Source organism: Balaenoptera physalus (assembly GCF_965194825.1).
Source record: "Balaenoptera physalus genome assembly, chromosome: 9".
NCBI lineage: Eukaryota > Metazoa > Chordata > Mammalia > Artiodactyla > Balaenopteridae > Balaenoptera > Balaenoptera physalus.
This window is the reverse complement of record NC_138888.1, coordinates 90,226,306-90,240,059: the sequence shown is the minus strand read 5'-3', so window position 1 is coordinate 90,240,059 and position 13,754 is coordinate 90,226,306. Positions and strand designations below refer to the sequence as shown.

Sequence of the window (13,754 nt, the reverse complement as noted above, 5' to 3'; positions counted from 1 at the left end):
GAGGTCAACAGGCTCCCAATGTAATCACTGGGACAAATTTTATATATTTCTGTATTGTAAAGAATTATCTGAAAAGTCATATAGGAAAAAAATTCATTAGCACAAATGGGGTTAGCAGATAAGAATAAGATTAAATTATCAATAATTGTCTAAAACTGTCTTTATTTTTTTCCTGGTCTTAATATTTCATCATAGTATTTTTGAGGAACCTCATGTATTACAGGCTTTAAGACGGCATGAACTTAGGGCCTGTCAGGTGCTGTATTCCAAACTGCCAGTCAAAAGGGGGGCGTCTGTCTGATCTGGGAGGCGATACAGATGGAAGCGTTCAGGCTTCTAAAACAGGGATAGGAAACCCTCAACAAATAAAGCACTACAATCTAAGAAATGCATTTGAAAAGTCTAAAAAAGCACTAAATCCCCAAAGCATAGTTTAAATGGTAATAGGTTGGGTTATAAATTTCATCCCTCTTATACCTTGAGTCTAAATCCATTATGATATTAATAATATTAACTTATTCATTTTTAACAAATGTCATACTATACCTTTTCTATAAAGTATAATATGATTCAACCTTATTCAGGATATAAAAAGAGGAAAATAGATGAGAAAAACATAGAAATTCTCATCTAGGTGTTTATCAGACACTGTTATGTCTTGCACAAAGTTAGGTTTTGTTTATGCAGAGTGACATAACTCTGTCTTGTTTATCTTTTCCAGTTCATGTTAGATTTCTTTCCAAAATAAAAGTGTTAGATATATGTGACTCAACTTCTGTTTTGTTGTAATGACCATTTTCAAGTCTTTTAAGGAAAAAAAGGGCTCTTGTCAACATATTGGTCAAATATATATTAATACAAGCACAGTATAGAATAAGTCACTTTTCTGGAAACAGTAAAGTACTGAAGCTTTGAGGACTCGTATCCCAACCGGGCTGGATGTCAAGATAATTGCCCAAATGCTCCCCCCATGCCGTCAAGGTCCAAACCCAGCAGGAGTTAGCAGAGCAGAAATAAGACTGTGGTTTTATATGTGTGCTTCAATGTTTCAGAACAGCTAGTGAAAAGCTATTTTCATCAGGATCTAGGATCAAGCTTTTTCCTTTTTAACTTTTATGTTTAAATCTTAGATACTTCCAAAGCACTTGAGGAAAATTATCAATAAAACATTACAAAGTTTATTTTGTTTTATTGAAGAACAGGATGTATACAAGATTCTAAAAAAGGATATGGTTCTTATCCTTCCTGACCTGTTCACTGTTCTTTCCGTCTTGGTTATAAAATTTTTAAAGGTTAACCGGTAAGCACCTTAGACACCCTGGGCTCCCTTATAAAGAATCACAATTTGACTATTCCATTTTCCCTTTACCTTGGTCAGTTTATAGCACTGCTCTGCGGTACATTCTGCTTTGCTAGTTGGATTACTCAAAGCAAAAATAATAGGCCGTTCATTGAAGGTTGCCATGTCTTCGAGAATTTGCTCTGAGAATGCACCTCTGATCGCAGCAACTCCTAATGTAGAAACAAGAAACCAGTGAATAGGACTATCATTGGTTAATTAATCCAGTGCCCCCAAAACAATGAGACATGTCAGGTCATTTTGTAATACCCCCTAAACAAAATATAGAATATCTGTATTAAAGTGACAAAAAAGAGATGTTCGTTAATGCCAACAACCTTTAAGGTTACTAATCTACAAGTATCTATGAAAAAAATCACAGCTTTAACATTTGACTCATTAATAAATTTAGTGACCAATCACTAGGAATTCTGATTACAGGCAATTTTATCAGGAAATAAATGTGTCTAATATATACTATCTCTCTGTAAACAATTCTAGAAGTATATTTCAGTCTCTCAGGCTATAAAGCAATCATGTTTTATAATCCAGTGCTAACACTTAAGACAATCATCCGATTCAATGATAAAACTGAAGTATGACTCACTGAAAAAACTTGAAGAGAAGAACAAAGCTATTAGCATAATGAAAATGTAAAAAGTAAGATTCCTGATGGAACATAGTTTATAAAAAACAACAATAAAGGCTTACTACTACCCATTAACTCCTGTCGTGGAGTAAGTATTTGTTTTTATTATGGTTCTCATTATTATTCTCAATATTATCATCTGTTTCACAGAAGCTTCTAGAAATGGAGTATAATACCAAGTAAGGGTTGGCATTATATACACACAAAATAAAGGATATAGTTTCAAAACTTTGAGTTTTTTTCAACCACAACAAATGTGTCCATAGTAAACATCTTACTGTGCACATGCAGTGTGTAACACACTGAGTTATCTACTATGAGGAACATAAAGACATGAAATACGGTCCCTGTTTTCAAGGAGGGTCTAGTTCAGTCTTTCTCAACCTTGGCCCCATTCACGTTTTGGGATGGACAATTCCTTACCAGCGGGGTGGGGGGGCTCTGCTGGGCATTGGAGGCTGCGGACCAGCATCCTTAGTCTCTACCCACTAATGTCAGTAGCTCTGATCACCCCTTCTCCCTCCAGCTGTGACCACCAAAGAATGTCTCCAGACATTGCCAAGTGTTTCCTTTTGGGGCCAAACCACCCCCCTTTTAGAACCACTGTCTATGTGGAATAATCAAGCCTGGCAAAGTGCTGGATATGCCAGGTATTGGCAGGTTGACTGAGTGAGCAAAGGGAACCGCACGCTTCAGCTGGGATCATCAGTAAGATTAAGAAGACGGCACTGAATTTACAAATCTAGGCGTCTAGGGGGTACTGTTGCTTCAGGGAAGGCATAATTTTGTTTGTGAATGCCAAACGTTAGAATTTCAAAAAGCTAAATTAGGTCTCAAAATTCAGCAGTAAGAAAACAAATCAGGCCCACGTGGGCTTGAGGTAGGGTTTATGGCAGGGGGGAAGAAGCCAAAGCTCACCGATGAGGGTGGTTGGTTTTATATCTCGAACAATGGCTTCTAGGTTCTTCATTTCTTCATGTTCATGGGCAAATTCCTCTTTCTCTTGTGTTAAGGCAGCACGTCCCTAAGTACAGCAAATAAAAAGGAATGATAAATCTGCCAAACATGTGAGAGTCAAAGAAATTTCAGAATATTACGCATATTACCCATATTGATGCTTAACATTTTTATGTATTATGTCTTCCAGCTGTTCTTAAAGTCTCCTTTCCAATTACCAGAGTATTATTTCATTCACTCTTGCAACAATGATTTATGTCTCAGACAATGTTCTAGGCAATGGGGATATAACAGTGAACAAAATAAAGTCTTTCCCTTATTTAATTATTTAATATTTAAAATCCTAACTCTACAGACATTTATGAGAAACTGGCATTAACAAATAGCAATGAAAAACATCATTTAAATAAAGATATTGTTTACTAGACATGATTTCTGTTGATAAAGCAGTGTCTTAGAGTGTGCAAAGTTGCCTTTAGCGGCTGCACAAATAATTTATGGACTACTCACTAAGAATGGAACTTGATGCCACATTTATATCATACTTTGATGTTCTACATAATTACTAGCTTTATATGTTTTTATTTTGTAATGTTTTGATTATAATTGTACCATGTATTATTATCTAGGAAACATCTAATTTAATATCCTAGCTACAAAAAAGAACGTAGGATGGGGGTGAGGAGTGTTAGCTGAAAATCTGGTCCTTCCTTTTTTTTTCTTCTGCTCTTTCAGTATTGTATCTTTCCACATAATTAGTAGATCTGAAGATGAAATTCTCATCCACACTTCTACGACCAGGAATAAAAATCTGCTCAAATTAGAATTCTCCTCATTCATCTATTATTCAATCTCCTTACTTTATTGAAGCTTTCATCAAAGAATGAGTGATACAATAGCTTTTTGTTCCCAGGAAGCAATAGCTAAATTAAGTGCACTACTTATTAAACTTGACTTTTAAATTATAAAAAAAAAAATAATAATAACAATAATAATATTCTACCTACAAATTTTTAAGATTTTGACTACATAATAAATCACTACCTAACTTTATATGGTACTTTATAGCTTATAAGTTGTTTTCACATATTTCATTTGATCCCCTCAACAATTTGAAAAGTAGGGCAAATACAATTAGGTTTTTGCATGAGGAAACAGAGGCTCTGAGATATCAAGCAACTTGCCCAAGACAGGTGCTAGAAATCAGTCTTTCCAGTAATACAGCACAGTACAGCCCTGGAGAAAACACTTTACAAATGGTATATGTCAACTTGTATGCAAATTGTTAACCCTGAAGATGGTACAATATTCTTGCTTTAAAAGATTATTATCAGCCTAAATGGGAAAAGAATCTGAAAAAGTATAGGTATATGCATACGTATAACTGAATCACTCTGCTATACACCTGACACTAACACAACGTTGTAAATCAACTATGCTCCAATACAAAGCAAAAATTTTTATAAAAAGGTTATCATTTTATTTTTGTTTTTAAAAGTAATACATGTGAATTATAGATAACTTGAAACATATGAACCTGTTTGCACTCGTTTCATCTATAGAATAAGAATAATTAGAATTTCTACATCATCAGCTTTTTAGCAAATTAAATAATACATCTAAAGCACTTAGGACTGTGCCCAGTTTTTAACAAGAACTCAAAGTTAGTTGTTATAATTAAAATTTTTGTGAAGAAGGAAAAACCATAGTTCCAGCACTTATAACTCTAGTACCTTTTTTTGTAGTCCGCTGTAAAGTGCTATTTCTGTACCACTGTTTTCTGTCATGAGCATGACTTCAGAGCTAACAGCATCCTAATAACGGAATTCACCATTACTCACTGCTGGGTTCTAAAAAGTTGTATCTTACCTTTTCTTCCTTGCACATCAAAATATACTACATCTGAGAAACTGAAAAATCATCTTATTTAACACTAACTGGAAACGATATATGTAGCCTCATGTTCACTGCCTCATTATTCACAACAGCCAAGAAGTGGAAGCAACCTAAGTGTCCATCAATGGATGAATGGACAAAGAAAATACACATGCACACACATAGGAATATTATTCAGCCATAAAAAAGGAAATCTTGCCATTTGTGACAACATGGATAGACCTTGAGGGTATTATGCTAAGTGAAGTAAATCAAAGAAAGACAAATACTATATGATCTCACTTATACGTGGAACCTGAAAAAACAAAAAACAAAAAGCAAACAAACAAACAACAAACTCATAGATAGAGAGAACAGATTGGTGGTTGCCAGAGGCTGGGGAGGCAAAAATGGGTGAAGGGGGTCAAAAGGTACAAACTTCCAGCTATAAGATAAATAGGTCCTGCGGGTGTAATGTACAGCATGCTGACAATAGTTAATAATACTGTATATTGAAAGTCGCTAAGAGAGTAGATATTAAAAGTTCTCATCACAAGAAAAAAACATTTGTAACTATGTGTGATGATGGATGTGAACTAGAGTTATTGTGGTAATCGTTTCACAATATATACAAATGTTGAATAATTATGTTGTACACCTGAAACTAATATAACATTATATGTCAATTATATCTCAATTTTAAAAAAACCTTATTTAATTCATTCCAAATCAAATTTGGTTTCCTGTTTCATATTCACTTCAGGAGAGAACATTCTAGGCTCTAGTAACATTAACTCAAATATTGTTAGTCTATATTCTTGTTCATCATGTTTATTAAAGAAAAAATCAGTCAAGAGAATCAGATAAATTCAGTTGCTATACTTTCATCAGGAAGCATCAAATCGTTCCATAAAACCTATTATCATAGCCTTTTTACAACTTGTCATAGGTCTAACACAAATAGTTGATGTAAACCTAGACTGATTTTGTGAGTAACCACTAAATATTCTCAAACCATTCTTTTGTATTCATAAGATTTTTTAATTAACTTTTAATAACATAAAAAATTATTACAATACCGAAATCTTTACAATTCACACTAAATGGGGGGGGGGGTGAGGCTACCTGGTGCCCCCATCCTCCACTGTCTTAGCTTCACAGCTGGGAAATTCATTTCATTTACATATCTCAGTCACAGAGATTAATTAAGCATCATCCTAGCATGTAAAACGTAGCTAGGCTTAATGATAATTAGTCACAAATAAGAAAACAGAGGTAGGTATCTGCGTGCCACAAGACTCCTCCCCCAAAAGTTTTGATAGTTCAGACTTTGATTTAGGCCCCAGTTCCTCATCATCTCTTTCCTGTGTCAGTGATTTTGCCATGACACTTTACAGTTCCTTTTACAAAAGGCAGAGTATACTTTCCTACCCCTTGCCTTTGGATTTGAACACGAAGCTTGCTCTGGTCCATAAAATGTGGGCTGAAATGACAGTGTGCCAGTTCCAAGTTTAGGCCTTAAGAGTAATTGCTGTTTCTGCTTGCTCTCTTGCACCGTCACCACTGCTTTGGAAGTACAAGCCAGCCTGCTGGTCCACGGACGATGAGCCTTGTGAAGCAGACCTGGACCCAACCTGTAGCTCAGAAACACCCAGTAGCGCCATCACAGCCACTCCCTCTGACCCACAGGCGTGTGAGAAAATAAAGAATTATTGTTTGTACGTCACTGAGACTTTGTGGCTTTCGATAACACAGGAATAGCTGACTGATACAGGGGATGATTTTAATTTGTTTTTCTTTTTTATTATTATTTTATTTTTTTATTGAAGTACAGTTGAATTACAATGTTGTGTTTCAGGTGTACAGCAAAGTGATTCAGTTATATATTCTTTTTCAGATTCTTTTTTTTTCCTTATAGGCTATTACAAAATATTGAGTATAGTTCCCTGTGCTATACAGTAGGTCCTTGTTGGTTATCTATTTCGGGATGATTTTAATTGTGATTACACATTCCACCGTTTCTTTTTACCCAATGTTATTCCTATCTGTTGCTTTGAAAATAAGAGGTTCCTCAGTGAAGTAAGTCAGACAGAGAAAGACAAATATCATACGATATTGCTCATGTGCAGAATCTAAAAACAATGATACAAACGAACTTATTTACAAAACAGAAACAGACTCACAGACACAGAGAACGAACTTATGGTTACCAAGGGGGGAAGGGATAGATTGGGAGTTTGGGATTGACATGTACACACTGCTATATTTAAAATAGATTACCAACAAGGACCTACTGTACAGCACAGGGAACTCTGTTCAATACTCTGTAATAACCTAAATGGGGAAAGAATTTGAAAAAACAGAATATGTATGTGTAACAATCACTTTGCTGCACACCTGAAACTAACACAACATTGTTAATCAACCATACTCCAATAACAAATAAAAATTAAAAAAATAAAATAAAAAAAGAGGTTCCTTTCCCCGAAATGATTTGATGAGAACACTTTTGCAATCCACCTGCTACCTCAATGCCCTTATTACTGCTTAGTTATTTGGTAAAAAATAATCCTGCATTATTAGAAAAAAGAGAAATTCTGGTCACGGATAGGATAAGAATCTGGAGCCATTTGACAGTTACAGTATTTATCTAAATTATTTCTGAGCTCTCTCTGGAAGTAGTATAAACTAAAATTCATGACTATTTTCATTCTCACAACGAGGCAATTTCTAGGACACGTACTAAATAAAGGTGCAGCTTGGGGAGATGTATTTCCAGGGAATAATAACCTTCAGCTTCCAGAATTCTAAGCTAACATAGTTTTGGCTTGTTACTCATTCCCAGAAACACATATACTCAATTGCAGGTATAAAGGCAAGTAACTACACTAAAATCTCACTAAGGTCCTACATGGCAAATACTGCAGAAATGCAAATTGCTCCTAGCACTACTTCCAGTACAATGGAGCCTAAAGGGCTAAATTATAGGCCCCAGACTCCCTTGCAGCTAGGGTTTCTGCTTTAAACATAGCACTCACCAAGCTAATGCGCCTTCACAGGACCCTGAAGGAGAAATGCACATCATGAAGTGGTAGCCATATGGCTCTTCTGGAAGCTCGTGGTGGTGGTGTTTGTTTCCAGGCAGCTGTGTTTCCAGTCTCTAGTTTCTAGCCCACCACCAACAGGTGGGTGCTAAGTAACAGTGGGTGGCAGCTACCATATCTGGCAACTTTCTTGTTTGTGGCCGAGACCCTGATTCTCAAATGGGCAGGAACAGCAGCTCCCTTGCTAATGCAGATTTGTGTTACAGGAACTATTCCTCAAACTTCAGCGTGGTGCTTACTTCTTCAAAGGTTTAGAGATTTGCTTTTCAGGGTATCTAATGCTAGAACTTCTGCTAGGTTGTCTAACAAAGAAAAACTATCTCAGGATAACTATTCACCTACTCCAAACCAACTTTAGTCATCTCAATGCAATGTAATGTAATCTTGAGAGCTGCTGATAAAATGCGTATCTCTTAGAGAAGACTGAATGAATCACTGGGTTTTGCCTCTTGGTCTTTTGGTTTCCACCTGACAAAGTTTAAGTATTATGCAAATACATTCCATCAAAGGAATAACCAATGCTGAATATGGTCAAGGAATTACCATATGTCCTAGATCTTTCTTTCAATGTTATATTAATGCATTCTAGTATCAAGTTTTCTTCTTTAATAACAGTAAGATATTATAATTAATCTTTTTTTATCTGTGGTTTACTTTGAAATAGAAAGCAGAAACCCCACTGAAAGGGCTGTGAGCAAAAAGGACATTTATAAGATTTTCAGGGTTATTAACAGAATAAGAATAGGAAGTACTAAAAATAGTTTAAGAGGAAATATGCCACAGATTTGTTTATTTTAGAAAATGTTTGGGCTCACAAAACAATAGATTCCACACAATCCATGGGAAAGCACTGTGGCCCACAGTAAGAAACAGAAGAATTAGTAGCTCACAGTGAAGGCTTGCTGAAAGCATCTGGGTGTTGCCAGTCTGAGGAAACAACTCATTCTTGACCATTTAGCTACTGACAAACAACACGCCAATGACAATATATCTAAACTGCTTCTGGTATACAGTTTTAAATAAACTTGCATATGATCTACATAAAAATGGAAATCTATTCATTTTCATTATATTACCAAGCCAAGAAGTAGCCTCCCACATGAGAAAATAAAACTAGCATGAGGGCTTCCCTGGTGGCACAGTGGTTAAGAATCTGCCTGCCAATGCAGGGGACACGGGTTCAAGCCCTGGTCTGGGAAGATCCCACATGTGGCGGAGCAACTAAGCCCATGCACGACTATTGAGCCTGCACTCTAGAGCCTGCGAGCCACAACTACTGAGCCCATGTGCCACAACTACTGAAGCCCGTGAACACCTAGAGCCCATGCTCCGCAATAAGAGAAGTCACCGCAGCGCGATGCCCGAGCACCGCAACAAAGAGCAGCCCCTGCTCGGCGCAACTAGAGAAAACCTGCGCGCAGCAACGAAGACCCAGTGCAGCCAAAAATAAATAAATAAATAAATAAATAAATAAAATAAATAAAACTAGCATGAGAGTAAAAGTCTTAGAAAAGTTTTACTAGCAGCTGAAATAACCAAATTCAACCTTGTATAATATGAATTGAACAGCTGCTACAAGTAGCATGTAAATGAGAGAAGAGGGTCTAGTCTGTTTATATTGAATGTGGACCTACAAATCCATAATGTGAAATGAATTTAAAAGATGTTGAATAGTCTGAAGGTGGGAGAGACATAGTCCTCGTTTTCTTAGTTCAATAATTCAAAATATTTTCCTGAGCTTACTGTCCCAGATTATCCCAAACAGCAAATTAAACATTTAAAAATGTATTTTACAATGTTGTCCTCACAACTGTTGATTGTGGTCAAGATAAATTGATATAAATTGTGATAAATTTTGTTGGCTTAGGGACGTGAATAAATAACTAGTAGCAGAGTACATTCTAATAACGAACAGCAAATACATTTATGTTACTTCTGAAAACCTTTAATGATATACAACAAATTAAAGAAAAGCTCCCCAATTAGACACAATAAATGTCATCTACAAATGTTGGGGATTGAACGTGGGACTCAGGATCAGGATGGAGAAGTCCTTAGGCCCTTCCATTCACTCATGACCTTGGGCAAGTCCTTTGATACTTCTACAGTTGCTGGCTTCTCCATCTAGAAAACGGTTTGGATTGGTGATGATGACAGTGTAATAAAAATGAACCTGATTTGGACTTTCCAAAGCCAACTGAGTGCCAGACTCACCTGAGGAAAAATAGATTCCTGAGCCCTGCTGCCAGATATTTTAATTCAAATCCAGGATGAGGCCCTGGAATCTGTATTTTTTTAAAAGCTTCTCAGATGATTCAAGTGATTAGCCAGTTTTTAGAATCACTGCACTAAAGGATTTATCAGATCTCTACCAGAAGCATTTTTAAAAGGCATGCGATCTGTTTTCAAAAAAGTATAAAATGATGAGCTCTAAAGAAGGAAGGCTACAGAATAGTGCAAAAGCACAGATTTCTAGTAGTGCTCTTTTGGCTGGCAACCTGAGATATAATGAAAAGTATTTAATGTGTTTAAGCCACCTAAGTTTCCTGGAATGAGCAGCAAATCATCAAGAAGGTAGATAAACATTATATGAAAAGATGCGTGCTTTTATCATGAACATCTTACTTTATTAATCATAGTGACAGCACTGGCAGCTCCTAGCCACTAAAGCCAGAACTTGGCCAGAAGACATCCATCTAGCAAGAAACATAAATTACCTACAGCCTCAGCCCCAAAGGCTTAATTCTGGGTGGTGACTTAGGAACGCAGGGAGAGTAAGTACTGAAAGAAGGCCAGGAATCATGCAAACTAGCATCACTCAAGGGCTCTACTTGCCAAAAACAGAAGAATCAAAAGACAAAAATAAAGGTCTCCCAAGTATTTTCTATACCCTTTTCAAAGTTGATGTGATGACCTGGTTTAGATGAAAAACTATTGGGATGTGACATTCTCTGGATCTGTAATATTCAAGCAAATGTCTTTACCTCTGGACTTCTATTTTCTGTGCCAATGGCTCACTTTTCTCCTCTTTTCAAAATCCAATTTGGAATCTACCTTCTTTACGCCCATCACTTCAGCTGAATGTGGATATAGATTTCTTATCAGTTCAGTCTCCCTATTCAGGATCCCTTGCTGAAACTGTGCCTTCATTTGGCAATGTGCACGTGGGCACTTTTTATCTCAGAAACCCCAAATTCTATGGTGTTTCTTTTTTTAAGAGTCTCTAATTACACCAAATGTACTACAAATAGCTGGGAGTTTCTTCTGAATATTATTATTTCTTTGGCTTTCCCCCCGCCACCCCTTGTTTTGTGCTGATTCTTAGTGCAGAAGATACAACCATACTGAACTATTACCTTTCTCAAAAGCAACATTTGCTCTGCTGGGGTTGGGGAGGAAGGTGGCAAAGACTGTCAAGATTTTAAGTTAGCATTTCATGACCCAGGAGAGGTATAAAAAAATTAACTGTGCACTGCCACTGATAACTATGCATTACTCCCTACACACAGGTACAAGAAGAACTCTGGAATCCATGCCTGCTTGGACAACCTGCCCCATTTTACTGGCCTGTTTTTGTTGTCATGTCGATAGTTTATCAGAGTTGAATCTGGCCCCTCTTTATCTGAAAACAGAACCTGTCAGTCAATAATGTTTCACTTGCAGCGCGAGTGCGTGTGCTTGCTAAAGAGCTCAGAGCTCAGTTTCACCATCTCAAGGACATATTAAAAGAAGATGAATGATGTGACAAAAGTGTTTTCCACGTTACAGCATAACAAAGGGGTGCAGAGTGGTCGTAACTGAAGATGACAGGTGGTTAATTCCATCAGTATTTAATTTTGTATTTGCTAAAAATCAATGTCCATAATTTTCTAAAAGACTCGTGTATATAATCTTCTGCCTCTGCGCTTTTTAGTACCTACATATATAGTGATCATGCTCAGTAAGAAATGGAAAAGAGGGAGGAAAAAAAGCAAGCCAGATACTTTTCACCAAGCTTCAAAGTTTCTTAGGAATCAGAATTTTTTCTTTTAAACCGCAGTGTACGCAATGTATTAACCATCATTCAAGGTGGTGACAGTATCACTGGCTAAAATTCTGATAATATCACAGGGGAAAGGAAAACCTTTTCCATACAGCATGGAGTTTCAAGCCCTAGACCTAAAGATTAAACTCTTAGGAAGGAAACAACTACCCTTACAACATATAAAATACTTTTATTTACTATCTCTTTCTCGCAGGAACCACACATTTAACTATAACTGTAAAGCAAAAAACTTTTTTAATAATTGAAAACAGAACTGTGCAAAGCAGAACAAAATAAAATAAAAATAAAATAAAATACTACAGTCCTATTCTGTGTTAGATGAAGTCTATCCTTCATGATATCTACTAATACCCTACTTTTTATTTTGGAGTTTTCTGCATTAGCATTCCCTTGGTTTATTAGTGAAAGCCAAGATATATTTATTTAAGAAGAAGATGAAGTCTGGATTGGTGTGTTTTGTGGTTTCTTGTTCTCCCTAAAAATGCTCCGAATTATCACTGTGAAATGCAAACACTAGTCGTGCTGGAAGTGCTCCTTTCTTATCCTTTCTTTACTGTATTTATTCTCCCTCTAATTTTTATTTTGGAAGGATTTCTTTTAAACCAAGGATTAGTTTGTTTATATTAAACCGTACTCATCTTAGTGGGCTAAATAGTATGTCAACTGTTTCTTGCTGTAAGACACTAAACTATGATATTTGAGTATTAGCAGTGACCAAATAATCCATTTCAATCAACCTTACTGATACTGATGAATTATTTAAAATATTGATAATTATAGTACATATGGATACGAGGTAAATGATAGAAAATGCTACAGATGTGGAGTTGAAAACGAAAACTGAAAACAGACAACACATTAGAATAATAATTATCTAGTCTGATGATTACATAACCCCATAAATGCGCCAACCTCACGGTGTTATTTTATAGTTTTGGTTTTATGTGTTTAAAGACTGAAGGAGTTCGACTAATAAAAAATTTTATTTAGAACTTTAAGATATTTTTTACACATTATAAACAACTGCATGTAAGTTAATGAAATTAATAAAATGATTATTATTGGTTTTCAAGAGAGGTTGTAAAAAATACTAAGGATGAAGGATAACAAGCACCAAAAAATCATGTAAAACTGAAAGCAAGATTATACCAATTTAGTAGTTACTCTAAGATTTATTAGTTCTGCCACAAAAATCAACATTATAATTTTGACGGTTTAAAAACATGAAAGAAAAAGTGGTGAATTGAAGTTTCATATGTCTCTCTTGCATTAAATAGCACAAAAACTATTCAATATATAAGAATCTTTTAAAACATAACTTTATCTATCTTGGCAAGCAGAATATATGCAGCTCTTTATTTTGGCAAGTAAAAGACATGAAGTAAGAGTGACTGATGAGGTCTAGGCAACAATTTCACAGTTATTCCAAATACTAGTCATGCTGTAATCCATGTCATTCCAAGTGTTGTAATCCATGGAATTTGGAGTCTCAGTTCAGTCAATCTATGTTAAAGGTGCTTGAGATGCTAAAATCTATGTATTTTTATGAAGATGTCCCGTTGAAATGTCATGAGAAATCACGAAAGAAAACCACAATCGTGGGCTTTCACCGTTTTGATTCTTGCATGTATTACATCCCTAAGTACGGCACAGTTTGTACAGCTTTTTCCATGGCTCCCACTATATACACATGATGATCCTCTCCACCTCTGGGAGCTCAGATCCTTTTCCTGAGCATCAGTCTTGTCTCTCCAACTGCCAAAGGGACACCTCTATCTGAGGTCT

At 36.0% G+C, this 13,754-nt stretch overlaps 1 protein-coding gene across 2 annotated transcripts in view; it reads right to left on the bottom strand.

Moving 5' to 3' along the window:
* The window catches only part of ME1 (malic enzyme 1), a 183,677-nt gene that overhangs the window by 11,794 nt on the left and 158,129 nt on the right, over nucleotides 1–13,754 (bottom strand). For both annotated transcript variants that reach the window (XM_082474214.1, XM_082474215.1), the window contains exons 10-11: nucleotides 2,907–3,012; nucleotides 1,370–1,512 (exon numbers count right to left, since the gene is read on the bottom strand). In XM_082474214.1, the coding sequence (XP_082330340.1) occupies nucleotides 1,370–1,512; nucleotides 2,907–3,012 (249 nt within the window). The remainder of the gene's footprint in view (nucleotides 1–1,369; nucleotides 1,513–2,906; nucleotides 3,013–13,754) is intronic.